This window comes from Zonotrichia leucophrys, chromosome 4 (assembly GCF_028769735.1).
Source record: "Zonotrichia leucophrys gambelii isolate GWCS_2022_RI chromosome 4, RI_Zleu_2.0, whole genome shotgun sequence".
Lineage (NCBI taxonomy): Eukaryota > Metazoa > Chordata > Aves > Passeriformes > Passerellidae > Zonotrichia > Zonotrichia leucophrys.
The window spans coordinates 45101034-45126898 of record NC_088173.1 but is presented as its reverse complement, the minus strand read 5'-3'; the positions used below and the strand labels follow the sequence as shown (position 1 = coordinate 45126898).

The 25865-nt window shown below is 41.3% G+C and overlaps 1 protein-coding gene across 2 annotated transcripts; it reads right to left on the bottom strand.

Annotated features, from left to right (window-relative positions):
• Positions 1 to 9137: 9137 nt before the first annotated feature.
• PCDH18 (protocadherin 18) lies at positions 9138 to 18845 on the bottom strand. 2 transcript variants are annotated; one of them, XM_064711549.1, is made up of 4 exons: positions 15982 to 18845; positions 14992 to 15080; positions 14702 to 14865; positions 9138 to 10075 (listed from the first exon to the last, which is right to left on the bottom strand). In XM_064711549.1, the coding sequence occupies exons 1-4, from the start codon at positions 18463 to 18465 to the stop codon at positions 9399 to 9401; spliced, it is 3414 nt and encodes a 1137-aa protein (XP_064567619.1). In that variant the 5' UTR covers positions 18466 to 18845; the 3' UTR covers positions 9138 to 9398. The 2 variants fall into 2 exon arrangements, with proteins under 2 accessions (XP_064567619.1, XP_064567620.1); XM_064711550.1 differs by having other exon boundaries at positions 14992 to 15077.
• Between the last annotated feature and the right edge of the window lie 7020 nt (positions 18846 to 25865).

The window sequence follows — 25865 nt, the reverse complement described above, 5'->3', positions numbered from 1 at the left end:
AGATGCCAGATCTCACCCTTCACTCCCCAATTTACAAGCTGAGCTTTTTCCAGAATCTGTTATCTACCTGGTCAGCTCAGTTAGAGCCCCAGGGTGTAAGGAGGATGTGAATATTTTTGGACATCAAGCAGAGAGGAAATGAGAGACTGAGCACAAGCCTCCAGCGGCAGCTCCCCACAGGAGCCAGCCCAAAGCATCACCATATGTTTGGCTGCCACCCATGCAGCCAACAGCCTTGGCTGGAGGCACCAAATCCGTTTGGATCCCTCCTGCTAGGGGTGATGGACACCCAGCCCTTTCAGGCCTCAGCCAAGCTGTAAACAGACTGAGCTGGCACCACTGGGCTCACTGAACCAGCTCTGCAGTGACAGAATCCACCCCTGCTCCCATCAGCCTCAGACAAATCGTACCCTGGAGACAACAGACCCCAGAAAAGATTCACCAGTCTCCATTCCCAACTCCAGCACAGCGCCTGGCTTCAGGGGATTTAGCCAGAAAACCATGTTCCATATCCAAACAGGCTCAGTACCTTCAGTGAGGTATTTAAACCGCAGAGCACAGTTGGCCAGGTCTTTTCCCTGCTTTTCATTTTTCCTTGGAAATCTAGGATAACCAGCAGAATAGGAATTAAAGAAGACTATGTTTTGTATCACTCAGTTTTAAAATAAGTTGTTTGAAAACCAACAGTGCCTTTTGGGAGGTTCTTGTAGAGTTTCAGGGAAATGGTGTCTATCCTAATTCTTCTACCACATGCTAATTAAAGTGGGTACTGATGATACATGGTTTGCCATTCTACTTCAGCTTCATTTTCAAAGATGCACTACCACTAAAACCATATTCTTTGTTTTCAATGATGCACTACCACTAAAACCTTACTCTTAACACCAGTCTTTAAAAACTTTTTAGTCATGGCAATCATGCCAAAGATGGGTTGTAAGTAGCTGAAATAACCACACTCAAAAAAACTACACTTTTTTTTGGCATAATTTCTAAGTTTTAGTCTTTTAATAAAGCAGGGACTTATGAGGAATGACTGAGGGAGCTGGGGGTGTTCAGCCTGGAGAAAAGGAAACTCAGGGGTGACCTTATCACTCTCTAAAACTCCCTGAAAGGTGCCTGTAGTCAGGTGGGGTTGGTCTCTTTCATCAGGCAGCAACTGACAGAAGCAGAGGACACAGTCTCAAGCTGTCTCAAGGGAGATATATGTTGGATATTAGGGAAATGTTTTTCATGGAAAGAGTCATAAATTTCTGGAATGCTCTGCCCAGGGAGGTGATGCAGTCACCATCCCTGGATGTGTTTAAAAAAGACTGGATGGGGCACTGGGCGCCATGGTTGAGTTGAGGTGTTAGGACTGTGTTTGGCTTGATGATCTTTAAGGTCTCTTCCAACTTAGTCATTCTGTGAATTCTGTGAATATTTTATCTTTCAGTATCTATGCTTCAATCTAAAAAACCCACTATATTTACTTGCAAAACAGTAGTGTGTTCAACATACAGATTCTTATTTTACATTTGAATTTATATACTTCTCAGAAATTAAGCCATTAAGAACTCCGTAGCATGCAGGCCTTCACAAGAACATGATTTTTTTTTTCTGATTTTCAATTGAGTAAAATTTTCATGGATACCAGTGATTATGCTTCATATTTAAACACTTGAAGTTCCATTTTAGTGTAATTGTGAAATAATCCTGTTGGCTATTTGCTGACACATTATATACATGCTTCTTTGTGTCTAAAACTTGCATTTTAAGACTGTAGTTAATGACACGTGCACACCTTTTCCAGAAAGCAGTTTCACTGTGATATGAAGGAATGAGGTAATTTTATACATGCAAAAGTGCAGAACTACATAATCTAGAAATTGTTAATTGTTAATCTGCACAGTTAACTTGAACTGCTGCATATTCTCTGAGAGTGTTTTGTTGTAGACTTTCACAAACAGTGTTGAAAAAAATCTGCATTGAGTAATACATGGCATCAGAATGTGCTACTTCTGTCCACCCACGATGGAAGGAAGCCACTGAGTTTTCAGTTTATAGATGTTTTCAGTGATAAATCTCTGCTATTTCCCATATGAAGCTATGTACTCCAACATGTGCTGCTCTAAGTGCTACAGTAGCTGAGACAAGAACCATCAGACATACCTGAATTTTGGTTGCCCTCCAACAAACACATCTATATTTGGGGTTTTGTTATACACAGGTTTTTAGGATCATAAGGCATAGTTGTAATAGCATGACTTGGTTCTTTAAACCAGTGCAAACCCCATTCACATATTGCACTACTGAAACTCCAGATTCCTTTCCTTCTCAAATTGTATCCTCCTCCTAACAGTATTTAAAAGTTTAAATTATAGGAATTTCCACAGTCAGATCAGACACAACCACAAAAAAAAAAAAAAAATTCAAACATGAGGATTATAATATCAGTCTCTGATATTTTGAAAAGATTATAAATAAATCATTTCACCACAAACATTTTTCCAGCCTGGATACAAATCAGCATGTCCTTTCTAGTTAGGTGACCTAATATTGCAAGAATTTAGGAAAGCCAGATGGGTCAAAATAAGCTCAAGTGGTCTCAAGCCTGCCAAATTGCAAAGCTTATGCTTCCGTTATATTTGAATAAAAAAATGTCCCTTATTTTTTTGCCAGAGGTAAGCTGCTGTGGTTGCTTGTCACCATTTTTATACAAGCCACCCACATTACCTCCCAGTTTGCAAATATTATAGATAAAGGGCGTTACTTGAAGCAACACAGGCCTGATTAACAAGAAAATTCAATTTTTTTAACCTATTCCTCTCTTTTTCTTCTTGCACAGTACTATATTAATTTGAATATGGATTTTTTTCCACATATCTCTCACACACAGGCAGCACCTTTAGCTCTTACAATTAGCCTTTTTCCAGGGCAAAAACTTCTCTTACTACCCCACCCAGGAATAAATAGAAAGAGTCCTTGCAGGTAAAATTATTACCAGCCTCATACATGCCTCCATTTCACCTATGTTTCATGGCAATGCACCTTTAAACATGTCACAAATGTGTTGTATGTGTAGACAGAGAAACTATTTTATTTCAGGATCAGCTGTAGCCTGTGAAAATGAGACACAAACACAATCTTCTCTCATCTAGACTTTGCTTATTTTCCTTGTCTTAGCTTTTTAGCTGTACACAATAGTAACTGGAAAGCCTGAATTCTCCTGAGATCTAAATACAATCACTACTGAAATTTTACCTTATAAAAGGTAAGACAAGTTATTATAACCCATGTACCATATACGAGAGCCTTTCATTTTCCATATACTGCAGAAAGAATACTTCCTTTTTAAGCGTAATTCCCACTGCTAATCACTCTCCTGGAAAAACTGGCAGCCCATGGCCTGGACAGCAGCACTTTTTGCTGGGTTCAGAACTGGCTGGATGGCCTGGCCAGAGAGTGAGGTGAACTGTGACCACGTTCACAGGGGTCTGAGGATGAGGGAAGAGATGTGGATCTGACTCCATGTTTCAGAAGGCTTGATTTCTTATTTCATGATATATATTACATTAAAACTATACTAAAAGAATAGAAGAAAGGATTTCATCAGAAGGCTAGTTGAGAATAGAATAAGAAGGAATGGTAACAAAGGTTTGTGGCTCAGAATCTCTGTCTGAGCCAGCTGGGCTGTGATTGGCCATTAATTAGAAACATCCAACATGGGCCAATCACAGATGCACCTGTTGCATTCCACAGCAGCAGATAATCAATGTTTGCATTTTGTTCCTGAGGCCTCCCAGTTTCTCAGGAGGAAAAATCATAAGGAAAGGATTTTCCATAAACGATGTCTGCGACAGTGAATGGTGCTGCATCCAGCTGGGGCCAGTCACCAGTGGCGTCCCTCAGGGCTCTGTGCTGGGACCTTAGGGAGCAGTGCTGTTTAATATCTTCATTGATGGTCTGGATGAGGGGATTGAGTCCACCATGAGTAGATTTGCTGACGGCACCAAGCTGGGAGTGAGTGTTGATCTGCTGGAGGGTAAGAGGGCTCTGCATAGGAGGGCTCTGGACTGGCTGGATGGATGAGCTCAATCAAACAACGTGAAGTTTAACAAGTCCAAGTGCTGGTTTCAGTCAGATTGGGGTTCCTCTTCTTCTGAGGGGCCTACTTTTTGTGGGAGAGCCCAGCGTGTTTGGGACGCGTTGTTATCTTTGGGTTGTTGCATGGGAGTTTGGGCTTATCTCAAACTCACCGTCCTCTGTCGTTTGTTTTAATAAATGAGAGCCTCTTTCCTTCCCAAAATGTGGCCTTGTTTGAATTCATAACACATGGATGTGTGGAAGGAGCTGATTGGATGGTAGGACGCGTGGACAGCAGCATGGCGGCTGAGCCAGCCAATGAGTGCCATCTTTCTGTTAAATTCAGCTTCAATTATTACCCAGTTTCTCCAGAGTCTCCACTGAGTTTTAATTAAACAAAGTATTATTTACCAATTTCTCCTGTAAAATAGTTTTTACAGTATGATTTCAACTGTTCTGTGTCTCTTCAGAGAGGCTTTTTTCAGTAGCAGGTTACTTGATCCCAGAATATTATTTTTTACAAGTGCTCAGTCATTTATGATTTACAGCTCTGAGGATGCACAACACAGCACAGTTGTTAATTATCAATATTTTTACTGATTGAAGTACTTATAACTCTTTTTTATTATTATTATTATTTATTTATATTAACTCGTTGTGGAAAATGTTGCAAGCCAAGTTTTGTGTGCAGGCAGAGTTTGACCCTGGGATATAGAAAGGAGAGAAATTGTGCCTAAAAATGTTAACAGCCTGCATTATTGAAAAATACCCACATGTATACTGAAGTCTGCTAGGTCAGATGCTGTGTTAACCTATTGCTAAAAATGGAGGTTTCCAAGTCCTAATCCTGAGAAACTGAAATCCTCTAAAGGTTGCAAAGAAAGAAATTAAACTTCTTGACATTTTCTATGAATTCCAATATTGCATTTTAAAAATGGTAAGGAAACTGTATGGGCTAAATGTTTTGTGGTAGCTTTTGTTTTATTTGCTGTTCTATTGCAGGGTAAAGAATGCAGCCAAGACATTATTGGCAGCCACATTCCCTCAAGGTGTTTATCCTAATGGGCACTTAATAGGAAAGTGTGATGCAGCAGGGACACAAATGCTTAAACACAATTTAAATAAGTGGTCCAAAAACTCTGATCATTATTTCAGTACATTTTTTAATGTAACCATTTCAGAAGTGAATATAAAAAACTTACATGAGCATGGAGAAAAGTACTTGTTGAGCATCCATTAACTTTGTATTTGCTCGAAGGTCTCAGTAATTCAATATATAGAAGGAATGCCAGAATCACTACCCCATGGAATTGTTTGGGTTTGGCTTTAAAGATCATCTTGTTCCAAACCCTTGCCCTGTTCAAGGACACCTTCCACTAGACCACTCAACCCAAAGCCCCACCATACCAGGCCTTGAGCACGTACATAGATAACCAGTATTTTGGTAATTACCATTTGCCAGTTTTCACAACCTTTTCTGTCATTATACCACCGAGAATGAAAAAACTAGTAAGCATTTAAAGAAGTGCTAGGAACTTGTGTTCTGGGCAGAGCAATCATTGTCATGTTTGGTGCTTAAACCACACCAGCATCCCCTAACTCTCTGTTAGTTGTCAAAATGCAGCAAATCCAGATTTATTACATATTTTGTTTAATCTTCACACTATCAGTTTTCCCTGTTCTTTACACAGAAAAGATTTGGTGCTAGGGTTTTTATATAAGTGCACATACACCTATATGAATATTATATCATTTTTCTCACTTATAATGGAAAAAAGAGGAACTCTAAACCAAGCAGGAATAAGAGAGATCTTTCTCTCATTTACTGCTATCCACTGATATTTTAATAAGCTTCCTATCAATGATAAATATGACTCAAACTCCAATGCATTTCAGATATAATCTAAGTAAACTTTCTTGCTCCTGGAGACTGCTCTCTTTATATGAGAAAATTCTTGCAGCAGTGCACATACCAAATACTATTACTGTGTGTTGGTACAGAAATCCCCTCTAGGAAAACCTTATGTGTTTTATGATATTTGGATGCCTAGTGCTACCAGAGAAATTCAGTGCAATCTACTTTTTTCTAGAAAGTCCTCTCTACAAACAACGGTTCTTTAAATCATTGAGACTATCCATGTGACATAGGCCAGTAGGCATAAACTGATTTAGGGGTTTTAAATTTAAAACAGGTTGGTAATCCCTAGTGGATGATATGACTGTGAAAATGAAGCTTATCAGGCTGTCCTGCAAGCTTGTAGACAGAAAGCAGTCTGAGCCTGAATGTCTAATATTTCCTCTTCTAGAAATGAGGAGAAACAGCTATCTGCATTTATTTATGGAGGAATCTACACCACTATTTATGGAGGGGAGTTTCATATTCTGCTGCTGATTTTGTAGCAGACAGCAATGTTTTATCAAGTCAACAGAAAAATAATCTACAAGTTTAAGAACTGTTTTCAGACTACCACCTTGTACATTTTAACAAAACCACCAGACACCCTGTACACCTCACACACTCTGTATGCCCAGAGTGGAATCAAATAACCAGGCAGGCATGAGTTTTGTCTTCAGAATTGCTTTCCTGACCCTCCCACTTCTGCGAAAAGTCAGCATTGGAGAGGCTCAGCCATGCAAGTCAGCTCTTTCCATGTTGTACAGGCACCCAAAAAAGGCATTGGGTGTAGAGGAATTCAGGAACTCAGAGGAGCTCACAATTACATTGTAATTAAAATTACACATCAAAAAGTTAGGGCAAGGGAGGATTTGAGAGATGTGCTAGCTAGGTCCAACTAAAGAGACAGAAATTGGGAAATTGTCATGAGTAGGGTTATAGGGGCACTGTAAACATATCTATGGACTGTGCAGGATTAGTTTCTGGCTCAGATTTAAGGGAAACGGAGTGAGAGAGCCAGGAGGAGTTAACATGGGGTAAGGGTGAGGTAACTTGGAGAACAGGGCTAAAACTGGACACTGAAGAAGAGAGAAACTGCAAGGGGAGGGTTGAGACGGGACAGAAATAACCTAGTTGGGGAGGAGAAGGTTATGCCCTTGTAAACTTTAGGACTGCTACAGCATCCTGGCTTCCATCAGCCTGATTCTGCTGCTTTCAGGCATCAAGAAGAGCAGGAGCTGAGAGCAGCCCCAGCATGAGCAGGACCCACACTGTGCAACCCCACAGAAAGTGGATGCAGCAGCTTCAGGGAGGTGCTGGCAAAGGGATCCATTGTCAAGGTGACAAACCAGAATGAGGATCCAAGGACTCCTGACAGCAGCAGCTGGATATGGGCTGGAGACACAGCTATGAAGTCAGTCCTGAGTGGACCCTGAGAGCCAAAGAGGACAAACACTCCTAGAACAAGTGCCTGCTCCACACTGAGCCCCTGGAGTGAGGGGGAGCGGGAGAATGGGACCCAGGTGAGGCTTGTGGGGCCAATAATCCCTATTAGTAGGAATGAAGGGTAAAAACAGGGAGGAGGTGTCCAATATTTAGTGAGGTGTTACAGCTTCTTCCTCTCAAAAAAAGAAGGCAACTCGATGAGGCTCAAGTCCTGTTTGCATTCAGAGGTGCTGTAAGAAACCTCCCAATGTTAGGTCCTGGTTTCTAACCACTAAAGCATAGACTGAGCTCCGGATGTGTAAACAAGGTGAGAACCTCTCCATTGTTCAGGTGTCAACAAATGTCTACGCATCTTCAAATGTCCCATCTACAGCACTGTGGAACCAATAAGGAGATTAAAGTTTCCTTGCACACAAAGAAAGCAAATGAAGCTTATGCATACAACAAAATTTTTGCTTTTTGGGGATAACATTAAGCAGGAATTTTTGTATCTAGCACAAAAAAAAAAAAAAAAAAAATTATAAGATACTTTACCAGGGCCATTCTCCAGAACAAATGTATCAGTTTTGTGCCCAGGTTGACTTGGATTATTCCAACAGTTTTCCACAGTTCTGGCAAAAAAATATATATCATATAAAATATCCATTTGCATAAATGCCAAAAAAATACAGTTTTTTACGGCTGTCTCTTAACACTCCTGAAATGAGCACAGGGGGTTCAAAACCCACCCATGTTTCTCAACAGTAAAATCCATTTGTTTGCTACTAAAAAGATCTCCTTGTGTGCGATAGGCTAACAAAAAACAGTTTTGAAGACATAACTAAAAGGATGACATTGACTTTTATCTGAGCAATATTAGTTACATCACCCCCACTACAGCAATGGCACCATAATATAAATGACTTTTCACCAAGCTTCAGGACAGAGAAAAGCCCCACTATGGAAAGATGGGATGCAGCCAGAGCAAATGTACCTGCTGGCTTGCCCTTTGCTAGGAAGTTCAAACATTTTTCTACTGCTTTGCAAACAAAAGACAGGCACACTTACAACAGAGAATATAGCTAATATAAAATGTAGCTTCTGTGCAGAGGCAAAATATAGCTGTTTTTCTGGAAGATGCAACATTGCTTTTATTTTGGTGTCATTTACAAAGATAAAGCAGTTCATTGCAATTTTTGTATTTACATAAATTCAGAATTCAGCTTGAGGTCGGAAAAACTGATTTTATTGCTGTCTTTCAAGTATACACTGCTGACTTCAACTGGCTTTGCAGTGTAACAACAGCACAACAAATTTACATTTTTTTTTGCGGAGATCACAGTGGAAGACCCATCACAGAATTCCATTATTTGTTCACTGGGGAAAACACTTATGTGCCAAAGACAGGAAAACTTCAGCCTGCAATAATCCATGACTTAAATTAGAAAATTATTCTATAGACCAAAAGCATCAAAATAAAAAAGGACATTTTAGGTTTTGTGGGAGTTACAATTATTTATTATAAGAATAAAACATTGCAAAAAAGGTGTTGGATCATTTACTGAAACTAACATTTGTATAACTTTTTCAGTGTTTTGAATTTGTATTTGAAACATTTGAAAGAAATTATAATGGAAAACAAATCCTTCTTCTTGTTTTTTCTTTCTTTTTTTTAAAACATGCCTGTGTGGCAAGAATGCTCTAAGTTTGACAAGGGTGGTACCATCTATATACATTTAGGAAAACATGCTTGCTGTGGGTGTACAAAAATAAAATTTATTTGTTAAATTACACATAAATATAAGGTACAAATGTATTTTTAAAATACAGATAAAGATAATCACACTTGCATTGTGTACATATGAAAATACAGTATTTTAATATTCAACATACACAGACACATTTATGATAAATGCAACTAGTTGGCAATGCCAGTTCTCCTCAGTCTATTTTTTGTTCTTTTGTTTTTTCCCCTTCCAGTTTTCCATAAATATGGAAAAATAGGCTGTTGAAACAACTAGTTCTGCCGGACATCTTGCAGCAGCTTGTTAATTTCTGCCACCAGCTCACTGGCATCCATGAGTTCATGTTTGCCATCGCTGAGGTGGTTGAGCACATTGTCAAAATCATCCTCTTCGTAATTCTCCGGGATCTCCTCCATGGCCGGCAGCCATTTGGACGAAGGCTGTGCGCCCGAGTGAGTCCCCAGAGCGGGCCCGTTGCTGGCAGGGTTTTGGAAATGCGTGCTGGCTGCCCAGGCTGCCACCCCCGGTGGATAATTCACATTCTTGGCTGGCAAATGTCCCTTCCTGCGCTCCAGCGAGTTGGAGCGATCCGTCTCATTGCACTCCGTGTAGGCGTCCAGCGAGGGTGGCAGCAGGCGCTGGAAGACGCTGCTCATTTCCGAGAGGAGCGAGGAGGTGCAGGAGTCCCCTGATTCCTCCTCGCTCTGGCAGTCCTTCCCAAATGTTGAAAAGCTCTTCTTCTTCTCACTGGCGTCAGCTGCCTGGGCATCCTCCTCGAGGCCCTGGTGGTGCTGCTGCTGCTGCAGGTGCTGCTGCTGCGGTGCCTGGAACTCCTCGCCAGGGATGAACATGTTGCTTCTGTAGTCGGAAGAAGGAGAGGGCAGCGGGGGCATCCAGCACTGGTCCGAGTGGCCCAGGACCCTGCACTCCTCCGTGCACAGGCGCATGGCTGCAAGAGAGACACGGGAGAGTGAGCACCCCTCCTGCCGCACGCAGCACCTGCACTCGCAGGGGTGCCTGCCACCAGCACTGCAATCCCCCAGAGGCGTTTGACACCAGCCGGGGTCTGTGTACAAATCACAAACAGGACAGGACTGCTGTGGAACTGCCTCAAGCTGTTTCATTTTCCAGCATCACTCTCATTACATGGTTATGACAATGGGAAGATGCCACCAGCTCACATCCCAGGCAGCAGACTAAGAACTTAATGTCACAAGTCACTTTATAGGCTTCTGGACCAATCACACAAAGCAAAAGCACATTGACAGTAGTTCCATCCAACCACTATAAGCACATGTACCTGTGGTTAAAACAATGCTTGCTTATTTCAAATACAATACCTGCTTGTAAACCTTAAACACAATGCACAGAGCTCCATTATTAAGCTTCAACTTTCCTAATATCTTGCTAGATAAACTTTTCTGTAGCTTAGAGAGTTATTCTAGACACGTGTTAATACACAAATCATTGTTCTATTTGTCCTTGCTTTTCTACTTGATAAACAATTTTTCTGCAGATCAATCTCATGGCTGCTGCTTAGCCCTAATCACAGTTCTACTGCCTCTGGGGCCTGCCTTTTGCAGCTTTCCCAAAACCCTCTGATTTTATGGGTTCCCACAATTCCCCCTCTCTGTTCTGTGCAGGAACATGGCAAATACAAGCAGTCTGGTACCTCCATTGCCAAGAACGATAACAACCAGTGCAGTTCATGTAAGAGAGTAATGCAATCTCTTAGCTAAGATGAAGATAAACATGTGAATTGCAGGTGGAAAAACAAGCACTTCTGGCTTGAAGCCACATGAACCCTTTGTACAGTTCTAGCTCATTAAAAAATATAAAATGAAAGGAAGAAATTTCCACCTCCAAGCACTCACTTGAGTTTTAGGGAAGTCTTCCACATGCAACAACTGAGGCATATCAGAGCAATCAAGTGGGAATAAATGGACAGGGGATATTAAGAGCAAAGAATAATAACATGCAGAGGGATCTCCTTTTCCATTAAACAACTCCTTTGTTCTCACAATGAAGTGTATGTAGAACTCAAGGTGATCCACTGCCATATTACCTTTTAAACTAAATCAGTTAAATTTGAATCCACTATCAGAATTTGAGGGTCTAATTCCCAGCCTGTGTGACTCTGGTGTTCATACTGGATTTATACTCTCAGGAGCACTTGCAGCTCTGTAGCTCAGGTTACTGGCCCATCCTGGCTCAGGCCTTGGCATAAGGAGAGCTCTAACCCGCTGTATGGGAACCCAGTCCAGCCATGAGGGCTGAAGAGCAGAAGATGGAAGAGATGCTCTCTCAAACTCTCTCCCTGTTTCTCTCAGGTAGAAACAATAACGTGGGGCAAACGACTGAACTCTGAGTGCTCCACTACTCCAGACTGGCCCACAAAGGGGCACTGCGAGGGTCCTTTGCAAATATTCCAAGAGGCCTGGGAATGGCTCCTGGAAGCAGAGACAGGCAAAGCCCAATTTGACAGACCTGCAGGGAGGGATGTGCCAGGACAGATGCTTAATTTTCCAGCCCAAAGGGAACTGATGGTAGGACACAAAGCCTCGCCTCACGCCATGTGTCTGTGTGCCTGCTGGAGAAGATCTGGGTGCTGCTGGGGCCCTAATGGGTCCGAGTCACCAACTTCAAGACAGCTTTCAGAAATGACAGACTCTTTGCATTATGCATATTTTGACCATAAGAAACTCCTGCCCGTATCACTTAATGGTTAGATTATCCCACACAGAATAGAGTTTCTTGTTCTTTCTCAGCATATACTGACTGCAAAAGAAATGTTTGCAGTCATGCCCTGGAAGTTTTCCTTGCTCCCTCAACACATTTCCCATCTGGCTCTGGATCCACTCCATTTATCAAAAAATCTTTTTGTAGTGGTGTAAGCAGAACGGAACAGAGTATTTCAGTTTTGGATGTACTAGTGATTTATAAAGCCCTACTCTCATATTGTCAGCACTATATTTTTGCACTATACACAGCCTATCATATTGTTTGCTTTTCTAATGGCCTTTCCATTCCTATGAGTATAAACTTTCTCCATGTCATGCCTGCAACAGTATGAATTTCTTCAAGATTACAAGCTCAGACTGCAGCCTGGATATTGCTCAATCTATTGCAAAATAACTGCTGATCCTGGAAGTTTCAAACAAAAAAAGCAAACTAGAACATATCAGTGGCTGAAGTTTTGATACAAGTGACTGAAATGCCTGCAAGTATTTGTTCCCATATATGACATTTTCCTGAAAATGCCCAAGAGTTAGAACTGTCAAAAGATATATAAGTGATCCATGACCAGTTCTCAAGTCATCCCAGAAGGTGAGGATTATACTCCTAATTAAGAAGATTCCTTTAAGACTCCTTTAAATTCATTAGATACTTTCAGTGCTCTGGCATTTCATTAGCAGTGAAGTTTGTCTTATGACAGTTTTGCAGCAATTGTTATCAGGAATGGTTTTAGTTTAAAATAAAAAATTCTGACATTCCTGAACATAAGATCAAAAGATACTCTGAAGTAACTGAATGGTGACACAATCTGTCCTTAAATCAGCAATAAATTTAAAAATGGCCAGATCAACAACAGCTTTTTTTTTTTCTCTTTTTATTTTTTTCCAGAACTTAAACTTGCTGGTTAAGATTTAAAAAGAAAAAGAAACAAGTCTTTCAAGGACAGCTATGGAACTTTCCAATCATGTAATTTGTGGAGTTTTGGGGGACTGGCTCCATTCCTTTCTTGTTCCACCTTAAATAGACAAACTGAAAGGACCTTCCCACAGCATTTTTGCCTGTGTCTAGACTGACAATGCAGAAACCTTTCAGAATGGAGAACAGGAAACCTTCAGGAAGTTTTCTTTTCCTTTTCATATATTGGGATTGTAGATCAATTCAGGTCTCATCGGAACAGGTTCAACAGACTTATCTGAAGGATTAAGGCCAGGCATAGCAATAAATGGACATCTGGGTGAGACTAAATACCAATCTTGATAGCCCAACCCAGTTCTGTCTGCACTGAGAGGAGTTTCCCTTACTTTGAATTTAATTAGCCTGGCATTTTTGGAAATCCTATCCTTAGGCTTACTGTTTAGAGAGGGAATTGTAAGAGCTGAAAATGGGTCATGGGCACTTCAGCCAGCTAAGAGGACAACCATTCCCATTTGCCCACTGTAAAGAGATCACCCTTCCTTGGCAGCAGCAGGGCAGGGTGCCAGTGCAAACACCATTGCACTTCAAGTTCCCCAGGCCCACTCAGAGCTCCAGGATATCCCTCCCTGCCTCCTTCCTAGAGCATAGGAGAGAATGAGACATGCCTCATGCTAGCTGGCAGAGGAACAAGTAGGGGTTAGGGAGGATGAGGATAAAAATATATTAGAAGTCCAGATTTAGGTAAAAGATTCTGAAAACAAACTCTTCAAGGCCGCTGGTTTTGAGCACATTTGAGGAAGCAAGTGAATGGCTGGGTATGTGATACAAGACCTAGACTGGAGCAAAATATGCACAGAAAATTTTAAAGTTAAATTGTATGTGAAAAACAATCTGAACTTCTGGTGTTCTGTCTTGTCTAGCATAACAACCCTGGCTAATACATGAGGGTCACTTTAGGAAGGCCATGTGCTGCACCACCTCCCAAAGCAAAGGGCCTCCATTTATAAAATTGCTTTACTAAACTTGTTCAATTTATAAACGTGGTTCAGTGAACCCTACTGAAATTATCTGGCCCTCTGGTTATACAGAGAAAACTAAATATGATCTGAAGTAAGAACAAGATCTAGGGTACAACCAGAGGCTGTATAATTATTAAAGTAATTACAAAATTCTTCTATCTGTACTAAGCATGAATTCCCATGACCTTTCATTCAACTTTTATTTGGGCATAAATTTAAAAGCAATACTTCATATGCATGAATATGTGTATGTGTGTTTATCCTACTGCCACTCACCCTTTTCTAATTTTTTTTCCTTTCTGCCCTCTGCCCTTGAATTGTACCTCTTAAGCTCTTGCTTCCAGAAATTAGCATTGCAAGATTTAAAATCTGGGAAATATTTAGAACTTTCCCTTTCCACTCAAGTTCATTTTTCAGTGGGAAAAACACTTTTCTTTCTTCTCCATCCATATTTCTAGTTCACTTTCATACTCAATTTCTAAATAGTCAAGGTTTTTGTCATATGGATCAAATCCACTGTGGAAAACCTATCTCCCAAATTATAGGTCACTGTATTTTTAACAAACCACAACTGCCTGGCTTTGCAAAAACATCCACCCAGTCATTAAAAGTCTAAGGGCTTGGAGCAGATCATACTTTTAGGAGGAATTTGGAGCCAGCTTATGATGTGAGTAACAAAAAATACAGTAGGCATTGCTCTGGATAGATTTGCAGTTGTATCTGAGGTTTCATTTTAGTAGATACATCAAGGCTTCAACTCAGTATTTATCATGAAGCAAAGTAAAAAGGGAAGGAAATATAGGACTTGAAAGCTAAAGAATTTTTGCTTTCTCAGTAGTAGGTTTATCAAAGTGACAGCCAGGCAGAACTGTAAATAAACTGCTCAGCTTCCATTCTGCTCTTACCTGCAGGAATTCTTCCATCTGTAAGGAAAAGGTCACTGAATCCTTCCCCAAGAAGTCTGTCAATTGGAGACTCTCTCCCCAAATCATAATCACTGTCTCCAGCTTCACTATCACCCCGGCCACTGTCTTTCAAGCTGAATTTATCCATATCTTGTAGGGCATATCTGTAAAGAGAATTGTGGAGAACTACATTATCTCAAGTGCGTTATAATCCACATTTTCTTTAAAAATAGATGTCTCTATATTTCTGATCCTACACTCATATGTAGCAGAACAAACTGGATTCTTACCTGTAGCTTCTGGAATATTTGTTTCCTCGAAAACTTGGCCTTGGTTGATACTGGCCCTGATGAAGCATTGAGAGAAGCTGAGAAACCTGCTAAAGAAAAGGTGAAAAGACTGATTCCTTGAAATGAAAGCTCAAGCTCCTAGGTGTAAAACCACTAATTTGTTTCTCAGGTTTGTTTGAGGTTTCTTTTTTTCTCCTTTAATATTTAATTAAATCAAATTCCTGCACATATATAATGCAGTATAATAGACTATTTGATAGTGTAGTGTTTGACACAGAAAACATCTGAAGACTCTGTAAAATGAGGAAGTTCAATGCTGTTCATTAGCCTCTGAATTCCTAATAATTTATTCTTTAACAAGTAAAACAAGCAATTAAACAGAGGTGGAATTTTGTTTTGGTTTAATATATTAGAATCAAGCCTTTAATATTCCAGGATCCTAATTCAAAACAAAACAGCCTTACTTTACATGTGAAGAGTTACCAGGACACAGCTCTTATTTATTCAAGCTATGACCCAGCATTTGCAGTAAAAACTAAGAGAGTCTCAAAGTTTGAGATACAGTGCAGCTGTATGTCACTGCAGCTGTACTCAAACTGTGTCAGAATGCTTTAGTTCTGAACCCCCATTAATCAAAGAGTTTCCTGGATTGTTTCTGAATATAAATACTCAGGTCCCCTTTCTCAGATGGAGCTGCACAGAGAGGAGGGAGAGGGAAGGCAAGGAAGAGTGAACAGTTGACCAGTGCAGAGCACTATGTTCCACTCCACTGTTTTGACCTTACAGGGAGGAACCAAGGAATAATGCTATTGCCAATAGATTTAACCCTGTTCCTCAGGGCAATGGAATCTGTTGATATTGGAGTAAAACTGAAAAGCTGTGACATCTACGAGAAATCCATTACACATTCCCATGAGGGAATTGGAGTGTGTAGGCTTCCAAATGAGTGTCTGCATAAATGGATATGCAAAACCAAGGTCTGGACCTTACCTCGACAGCTGGTGTAGCATGGGTGAGTTCCAGGGAGAAGTTTTCAGGCACATGGTTGGAGGAGATGGTCACCAGGCTGTTCAGGGACTGGTGGCTGTGGTGGCTCTGCCGGCTGCTCATCTGACCCCTCTCCAGGGCCGGGGAGGATGACGGTGAAGCTCTGTGGTGGGACCTGATGGGCAGAGTGCCATTTACCGTTGGCACCAGTGTGATGTCCCCTTTGTGGATCTGCCTGGAGGGACGTTTTGGGTGGTGCTGGTAGGTCGATTCGGCCACGCGACAGTTGTAAGACCTGGTGTCCTTTTTCTCTCGATTGCACCTCGTGGCAAAGATAACCATAATAACCAACAGAACAGCACATATAGATCCTAAGGATATAATGGTTATCATGGAGATGTCCAGGGAGGGCTGGCTTATCAAAGTTGCTTCAGTGCTTGAAAATGAATAAACATGCTCCAAAATGGTACATTTCAGAAGAGCTTTAGTACTAAGCTGAGGACTGCCTTTATCCTGGACTATCACCAAAAACTCCCACTGTTTTGCTGGAACTGATTCAACACTCACATTGATAGAGATGTCACAAGTCTGGGGATCCATCACAAAGATGTTGTTTTCCTTGTCAGCTGCTATGGAGCAGCTGAGCTCAGAGTTCATACCAGAGTCTCTGTCTGTAGCCCTTATCCTGGTGACAAGAAAGCCAATTTCAGCATTTTTAGGGATTGAGATTTCTGCTGTGCTGTTGCGTAGCGCCGGCCCCACAATGACGGGAGCGTTGTCATTCTCATCGATGATGGTGAGTACAACTGTGGCATTGCTAATGAGCTGCTGGCTCCCTCCATCCCTAGCTTGGACCATGAAGGAAATTTGATTTACTTCTTCATGATCGAAGGTTCGCAGGGCATAGATCGCCCCGTTGGAGGGATCGATGGTCACGTAGGTGGTTATAGAACTTCCCAAAACAGAGTTCTCCAAAATAGTGTATGTCACCTGCCCATTGTCACCTAGATCTGGGTCTGTGGCTGTGACTGATGTGATGTATGCTCCAGGAGAGTTATTTTCCAAGATAACAACTTCATATCTGTTTGTCTGGAAGCGGGGTGGGTTGTCATTTTCATCACTGATTTGGACAGTAAAGTGTTTCACTGTGGAGAGACTTGGCGTTCCCTTGTCCTCTGCTATTACAGTCAAGATGTATTCAGATCTCTTTTCCCTATCTAGAGTGGCATTAGTTAAGATTAAATAGTTATTTTCATAAGTCTTTTGAAGTTTAAAGTGGCCGTGCCCATGGAGCTTACAAGCGATCTCTCCATTCACACCAGAGTCCTTATCTTGCACTCTGACCAGGGCAACAAAGGTGTCCAGGGGTGACCCCTCAGAAATGCAAGCTACCTCTTCTCTCTCTGTGGACATCAGATTTAAGTTGATTTCTGGCTTGTTGTCATTCACATCCACAACTTTAATTATAATTTTGCAGTGAGCTGGAATAGAATTTGGCCCCATATCCTGAGCCTGAGCGTCAATTTCATAGGATTTGGTTACTTCATAGTCCACTTGCTTCAGCAGGGTCAGGTGACCTTTTTCTGGATCTATCCTAAAAGTTTCTATAATTTTGGCAGACACATGACTGCTAAAGGAATACACGACCTTCCCATTGGCGCCCTCATCTGGATCAGTAGCATTGAGGTCTATGAGCAAAGTCCCAATAGGAGAGTTTTCCAAGAGCTGGATAATATATGACTGCTGCTCAAACACAGGGCTGTTGTCATTGGAATCAGAAATGCTGATTTTCAGGAGGGATGACCCAGATCTCTGAGGCACCCCTTTGTCAGAAGCAGTGAGTTGGAGTTCGTAAGTCGACTTCAGCTCACGATCCAGCTCTCTGACCACAATCAGCTCTGCATACTTAGCACCGTCAGTCCTGGTTCTCACATCAATGCTAAAGAAATCGTTTGCAGAAAGGGAATAAGTGTGAAGGGAGTTGTCTCCCACATCTGGATCAAAAGCACTGTCCAAAGGGATCCGAGTTCCTACAGCTGCACTCTCTGATATCTCAATAGGGATAAGAGCTCTGGAAAACTGCGGAGAGTTGTCATTAATATCCAGCACTTCAACTTCAACATGGAAAAGCTGCAGATGCTCAGTGGGCAGAGTGATCACATCAAACTCTATGGAGCAGTTTAAGTTTTTCTGGCACAGTTGTTCCCGATCAATTTTAGCTCCTATGCTGATTTCTCCATTATCCTCACGGACTACAAGCAAGGGAGAATTTCCCCTCTGCATGGCTCGAAACCGAACTGAGGAAGGGTTAGGCATTTTTAATAAAACATCAGCAACATCCTCCGATAGTCTTGCTATTACTGATCCAACCCTCTGCTCCTCATAAATCCTGTATTTCAAATTCTTGCCCAGCACAGCATTATTGCAAGATATTACGATCAGTGCAAAAAGGAATAAAAAGTGCATTTTACCGTTGATTCGATACATTTGTAAGTTTTTGCAATTAATTTCTCCCAATAAGTTAAAAAGTAATTATTTTGCCTTCCTTCGGTACCTTAAATCCAAAGCACATCTGGTCCTTTGCAGCTTGAAAACGCCTTTTCTAGCCAGCCAAGTATTAATAACTTACAGATTAGAAAACTTTTGGCTTTTTCTATACACACCGTTCCGGGACATCCAGATACAGTCTGTAAGCAATCCACGCTTTCTCATTTGACTCGGCGCTCCTCTTCCAGGCTGAGATGCTCCGGGGGGCAGCGTGCTCCTCTCCCACCCTCGGCATCCAGGGACCGCGGGCGGGATGGGGATGGATGCGCAGCCCGTCCTCCCGCCTGCTCCGCGCTCGCCGCCGCACTGAGCGCCCTCCCTCGCCGGCTCCAGCCTAAATTCCTCCGCAACTTCACTCCAAGTCCCCAGACAAAGCTTCTGCCCGGCCTGTGCTGAGCCCAGTGCAGCCAATCAGCCGGGGAGGGGAGGGGAGAGAAGGGGAGGGAAGGGAGGGGAAGCGATGGGGAGGGGGCCCCTCGGTCAGCGCCCGCCAAGGATGGGGGCTGGGGGACGCAAATGACTAATGGACAACTTTAAATCAACGTCTCTGCTCCCCACCCCCCGAATTTTCATGGCAATTTCAAGCGGGGTTTTGTGATTTTAATTCCTCCCCTTCCTGCCAGGAGAAATGCGATCGCACTCCTGATTTACATACTTTGGGTTACCCCTTGTTTAACTCGCTGCGAGCTTTTAAGTGGCTTTGCTTAGTAAAAGAGCCGGGGCTGACGTCTCGCTGTCCGTGCCGCAAGAGCGTCTTCGTGCTGCTTGTTTGCCTACAACCTGCGTGTCCTCAGTCTTTGTGCTCCTGCTCGGAGCCCTGCGAGAGCTCCTCCGCCCCACGAAACCTGTCCTCCTCCTTCTCCCCAAGTCAGGAACATTTCGCATTCTCTGGCTGCCTCTCGCAGCGTCTCTGCCCTCAGCGCAGCTGCCTCTGCCTGAGCCCCGTTCCTCTGTGTGTTCATGTGTGCGATTGTCTCAGAGCTTTTTATTTGCTGTTCCAGTGCTACTTCAGATGATCTTTTTCATCCTGTTCGAAATAGCACTTCATGCTCCACCGTGACAGCCTGTGCTAAGCACACCTTCTACATGCCAAGTATTTTAAAGGAAAAGGAGCCACAAAACAGATTGTTTAGAAAACGACAAATTCCTCCCCTCTCTGATGTCGCAGAAAACTATTTACACTCCCACACATTTGCACACAAAAATATAATCTTGTGTCTGAGTCGAGCATGCATTTTGTGCAAACCAGAAATGTTACAGATCGATGTGTGAGCTTCAGGCTGCATTCAGGACATGGAAGCTGATGCATTCTTCTCACTTCAAATGTATCTATTTATGTGACTTCTACTTCCTTTTTACATAGGCTTTTACCATTTTATCCACAGGCTTGCTATGTTTCTCTTTGTTTTTCTGCTAACTTTGTCCATTTGATTTTTAGCGTTTCCCATAAGGATACCATCATTCTTTTATTGCTCTTCTCCCTCTCTTACGGTCCCCCTCACGGCATATCCCAAAAATGTAAAGAGTAAATCTCTTATTTGCCCAATTTACTTGCTCTCAGCAGAGCTCAGCCAAAGTCACTAGGAAGGTTTTTGCTGAAAAAGAAAGCAGAGGAGGCTCAGTGTGAACTCTCCTTCTTTTTAAGCATTCAAAAGCATTTTATAAGCCATTGTCTCTTTTTTTTTCTTCCACAAACTAGCACCGTGTGGCAAATTGTGCAGAATAGAAATGCCCATAATGAATGTATTTAGTACTGGGTCACGCTGATGAACATTCTGCCCCCATGAATAATACTGTTTTACAAGTTTGCAGCCCTTTCAAATTGCTGATCCCCAAAACCCTATAGGCAAACTAGAAAAGCTAACACAAGCAACTGGGACTTTAGAAACCCATAGCCATCTGGCCTAAATCTCTAACAATCCAAGCCAATAATTATATCAATTCAGGCTTTAGTGAACCCCTTTGCAAACACCAAAAGAGCAAAGAAAGGAATTAGTGACCATTCTAAGTTCTGGTGGGGAGAATTCAAAGATAGTATAATTCCATTAGTTCATGGACAGCTTTTTTTGCAGCTTTGATAAATCTTCCTAAAACATTTTTCCAAAGTACAAATGTAAACTCTTTTCTGACGATAATTGGGGAAAGAGGTTCAATTAAATGCTGTTCTTAGAGTCAATAAAAAGTATTTTGTTGATAAAAGAAGTCACCACCCCTTTACATGATGAGTACAGGAGATGAATAATTCATAGTAAAAATAATTCCACTGCTTTAAAACTATTATGTGTATTTTTAAATGATTACATGTTCTTCCAAGGAGCTGTTTAGTAGACTTAGATATGCAGAGCTTGCTTTATGCAATTTTTATCACTTTCCAAGTAGTAATTCCACTTTGTCACATTGGTCTTTCTCAGAGACACACTCTGTATAATAATAGAGAGCAGGATACCTCCCAACAGGAATTACAGCACCTCTTTTCTTTTTCCCCCTTTTTGAATTTGGAAATTATTTTTTATTTTACAACTTTATCATATTACATGCCATATTATCACTTAAGTCCACACTGTCTTGCAACTGACCACCGGCACTTATGATAAAATGTCATTGTCACAATAGTCCTTACCTAAATTCTGAACCAAAGGAAAAAATCTCATTTTTCTTTTTTCTTTTTTTTTTTTTCATTTGATAAGCTGCAAGTGGGAAAGACCATATCTTCAGATTGTTTGCTCAGATGAAGCAATATTGGAGCGTCTAGCCCTTCTGGAAGTGATGCTTCTCTAGGGTGCTCAGGAGCAATCAGAGCATTCCCAAGGTCGCCATCTCCAACATCCAGTGAAAGAGTTTTGTCTGAAAGTGTCTTAAACTCCAGTGCACCTTTGACATGGCAGACTTCCCTGACAAAGGAAAGAGAGAGTCCCACGTGCAGGCAGCAGATGCTCCTAGTGAGCGTGGCATTGTGAGTGCTCCCAGGCACATGACCAGAGTGCTGCTGGCCTCCTGGAGACTGATCTCAGTTATCCCCACCTAAAAGACCTATTCACCACAAGCCTCTTCCCAAAAGTTGCACTCCATTTCTCAACTGATGTACTCAAGAAAAACAAACTGACTCTAAATTGCACTTTCATTTGCCTGCAGTACTGCTTCAGAAGCCACAGCTGCACAACAGATTAATTATTTTTCACTTAGCTGAAAGAAGGTGTATTTCTGTGGTCGATACACTTTAAAGTCTGTCTTGTTACTGTGAGGAGTTTTACTGAGCTCTTAAACTTATACTTTCTTCTAAAATTTTATGAGCCCCTAGATGCAAAATATATATGCAAAAATTAGGTGAAAAATAATTTTACTTTGAAGAATTTTGATAAATAGTCCCTCAGCAAGGACAGGAGAGAAAAAATCCATTTTCCTAACAATGACAGAAGCACAGTAAAATTAGCACTGTGCCATTTGGTTCATTCCCGTCCTCAAGACACATACACAAAATGAGATTTTATTCACTTGTGTATGATTTATTACCTTATGTTGCATTATGTTACAAAATGTCACAAGAGCTATGCTCCAGTGCACAAGACATTGCAAGATAAAATTTGATTTGACACCTGTGCAATGAATGTGAAAGACAAGTATTCCTAAGTCAGTAGTGTATTTTAAAAGACATTTCCATCACAATGAACAACAAAACTGAGGAGCTTCATCTCTCCCTCTTGCTCCTCTCCCTTTGCTTCTCTCCCTTTGCTTCTTTCTTCCTTTCTCCCTCTCTCTTCCTCCATCCCTCTTCAACAAACCTGTTTCCCTAAGTAAAAGTTTTACTTCCATCCGTTGCAGGCTGAGTCCAGACTGAGTGAGGGGTATTCTTGTAGGCAAATGAGTGTTGCCATTTTACACTCACTCTTGGGCCCAAAAAGCTGATCAAAGATAGATGTGATGCTGTTCTTTGGACTGGGTGGAAGGAAGCTGACATATCATTCCATTGATTTGCACAGACAACCATGTAACAGAACTCATCACAAAATAATGCTGCATTTGTCCAATTTACTATCTCATCAGTTACTCTTATACCTGATATTTTTTTTCAGAACTGAGGAACATCAGAGGCTGACTTACTTTAAGAGATATTAAAGGTGGAAAAGACCATTGAACTATCAAAAATGTGGCCTCTGGATCACAGTCTTCTTAGTTAAAACCAAATATCTCAGGCAGAGCACATGTGTTTGATCTGTGGAATATTAAACAACATGTCTCAGACGTCAGTTACCTAGTTCCCATAAAAAACCAGTCAAAAACTGGGTAAGGGATTCTAGCAGAAAAATCAGAAAAGCAAAAAGTTCATGTAATGTTATCAATCCTGACCTCCACAAAATCTGTATCTTGACTATATAGATTATACCTAAGCCTTACAGTACTTCCTGCTGAAGATAATGTGTTTTAACAGTATCTGTTCCCACCAGAATGCTGACCCTACTGTGCAGTGTCCTCCACAAGCTGTCTCAAAGGCCATTCTGTCACCTCACAGACATCCAGAAGATTTTAGGTAAAGGTAATAGCTGTACCAGGAAAAAGTATTTTCCTGACCCAACAAATAGACAGTCAAAGCCCTGGAAAAAAATCCAAGACTCAGAAGAAGCAGTAAACAGAGAAGTTTAGTTCAGAGCCCTCACCTATAATTTTCACTTTTTCAACTTGCTTAAAAAAAGATGTGATTGGTCATTAAAATACATCAAACCACCATATTCTATACACCTGCTGATGGGAAAGAAACTTTTTGAAATGTGAGTTTAAAATTAGGTTTTACATTATCATCAATCATCCTAGTAAAGGGCAGGGGATCATGTTTTCTGCTACATGAGTAAATTTCCAAGGCAGTTTTGCAGTGCAGCATTGTGTATATAAATCGTGGGTTAAACCCATTAATGTTCCATGCATGGTAAGCACCTAGAGATTCAGTCTCTTTCTGCACCAATAAAATTTTTATCTCCCAAAGATTTGCCAAGTGAAAAGAGAGAAATATGCATAAATCTTACAGTTTACTAAATCTCTATTGTAAACAAATGCCTGCAGTATATCAGCAGATGCTTTTGAATTTTTTTTAGTATTAGTTAATATAGCCGAGTATACAATGGAAATTCCATTGTTTGATCATTTTAATGCATTTGTCATTTTGTTTAGTTATTGCCTTGTAAAGTATGAAGTAAAATGTCTCTAATTGATAGATGTTTACCCAAAACTGTCTTTTAAGAGCAATACATGTGCCAGAGCCAAAAGAGGGTTTGAGAATTCTGTATGTTTGGGAGTAAAGGCACCAGCCAGGACTGTAACACATCTCTTTCCCACTGCACCCAAGCCAACAAAAGTGATGTTGTGTGGCCCTGTTCCACTTCCTAACCAAGCTGCAGCTCCTGTTGTGTACAACAGATATAACTTCCCATTTCCTAAGGCATCATATTTGATTTCTTATTATCCCTGCAACTGAAATACATAAAATGCAGAGAGCCAGATGCTTCAGAGAACAGTGGCCAAAACCTTTGGTTCATGCAAAGCAAGGAACAAAGGTGTTTTTTCACCATCTCCTGTGCCTCAGTGGTGCAGCCACATGGGGCTGAGGTGGTCACCACTGTAGGCAGAGAGTCAAGATCTCTCTTTTCCCCATGGAAAAGCTTTTCCTCTTTTTTCCCCACAGGGAAAGCACCAGCAGCATGTGTGCTCTCAGCCTGAGGTAACGTAATCAGTTCTACAAGGTGGCGTCCTGGCATTGGTTTTCCAACATCTGGTTTTATTCCAGATGTTAGCAAACTCATACACCACATGCTCTGGAATTTGAAATACTTTATATGAACAAATTTGAAAGGCTTTCTGTGTCTTAAACGGCTGCTACTCTGCTCTGACAAATGTGCTGCTCTTGTTCCCTGCAACACACTATCTAGGATGTGATGATACTTTCAAGGCCACTCTTTATAAAGAGCAGAAAGAAGCAGCTGCATTTCAGATAATTTTCTTTGAAGGAGTGGGATTTCTGTGAAATAAAAGATCTGAAGTTTGGTGTAGATGTGAATTTAGTCAGGGCTGCAATACCTAGTCTGTCAAATAACTGGCTCAATCCAAGCTTTTCATGGAGCTGTAACATCCTCCATTACCCGTGGGAGTTTAAAAAAGGAGTGTAATTGGTGTTTCAAGTGTCTTTTTACCAGAAAAAGCATCTGTTCAGTCTTCCAGCCTAAGCCAAATGATCCAGATCCACTCATGTACCTACCTCCAGCAGCTGCTACTGACTAAAATGTTCCAAGGAGACATCAAGGTCTCTTAAGAAGGAAAGGAGTCAATCATATTTAGCACAGCCAGAGTTCTGCCATGTTCAGCCATCCTGGAGCCAGAGGTAGCTCCAGAGTTTTTAAGATGCTTTTGTGCTGTTTGTAGATATGGTGCTGGTGGATCTGCCAGCTTTAGCTTGATGGTTGGACTTGATGGTCTTAGAGGCCCTTTCCAACCTTAATGATTTTATGATTTTAATGCCAAGGCTGACAGGGAACCAGCCCAATGCCCAGAAAGATTTTGAACAGCATCAGAGTCAGTTAAAAATGTCTCGAAGAGCGTGAGCCCCACAGGACTGAAAAGCTGGACACAAAGTTTTGTGGCAAGAAAGGAGATTTCATCAGATTTCCCCAGAAACAGCTAGTATTGGGCAAATATTTCCTGGAAGGATCTAAACCTCTCTCTACTGCAGAATTTAGCAAGCTTGCATTAAAAACTATTGTCTTTAAGGAACCCATAATTGCCTTTCTCTCTTCAAAACCCCAGGCACAATCCACCACCCAGACTGCTTTGTGAATAAGGAACAAATATGTTGTCCATTTTATTTTACAATAAATATTTATACAGTACTCCACATGGGTATCTGCATTTTTTTCTTTTTGACTTTTCTGGGAAAAAAAAAGAGGAAAACATGCTCCCTGCTCCAGTGTAATGGGAAAATATGTGAAAATTAAACCTGCTGGAGGAAGCAGACACAGTGGGAGCTGTAATGGGAAAAAGGCAAGCACGGTTTTTCAGCAGAATATTTAACATATACTGAACATCTGGCTTCCCAAGTAAGTGATTAACAGTGATCAGTGAAAATATTTCTAAAAAAAATCAGATACTCCTTTTTTTTTATTTGTTCAATTGCTGCAGTGTGGTAAAACTAGTGCCGTAAAGTCATTGCAAGAGACAGCAAACAACTTTGTTATCATAATAGGCACTTTTTTCCCTCCTTCTTAATTTAAACAATGGCTCTAGCAGGTGGCATGTGGCTGAGACCGGGTCTATCACCATCTCCAGGGTGCCAAGACATCCCTCAAAGTTTCTGTGGGAGG

Coding starts and splice junctions, on each gene's coding strand:
- PCDH18 (XM_064711549.1), bottom strand. CDS start 18,465: ATGTATCGAATCAACGGTAAAATGCACTTTTTATTCCTTTTTGCACTG. Junction 15,081..15,981: donor ATGCTACACCAGCTGTCGAG/GTAAGGTCCAGA, acceptor CCTTTTCTTTAG/CAGGTTTCTCAGCTTCTCTC. Junction 14,866..14,991: donor AAATATTCCAGAAGCTACAG/GTAAGAATCCAG, acceptor TTCTCTTTACAG/ATATGCCCTACAAGATATGG.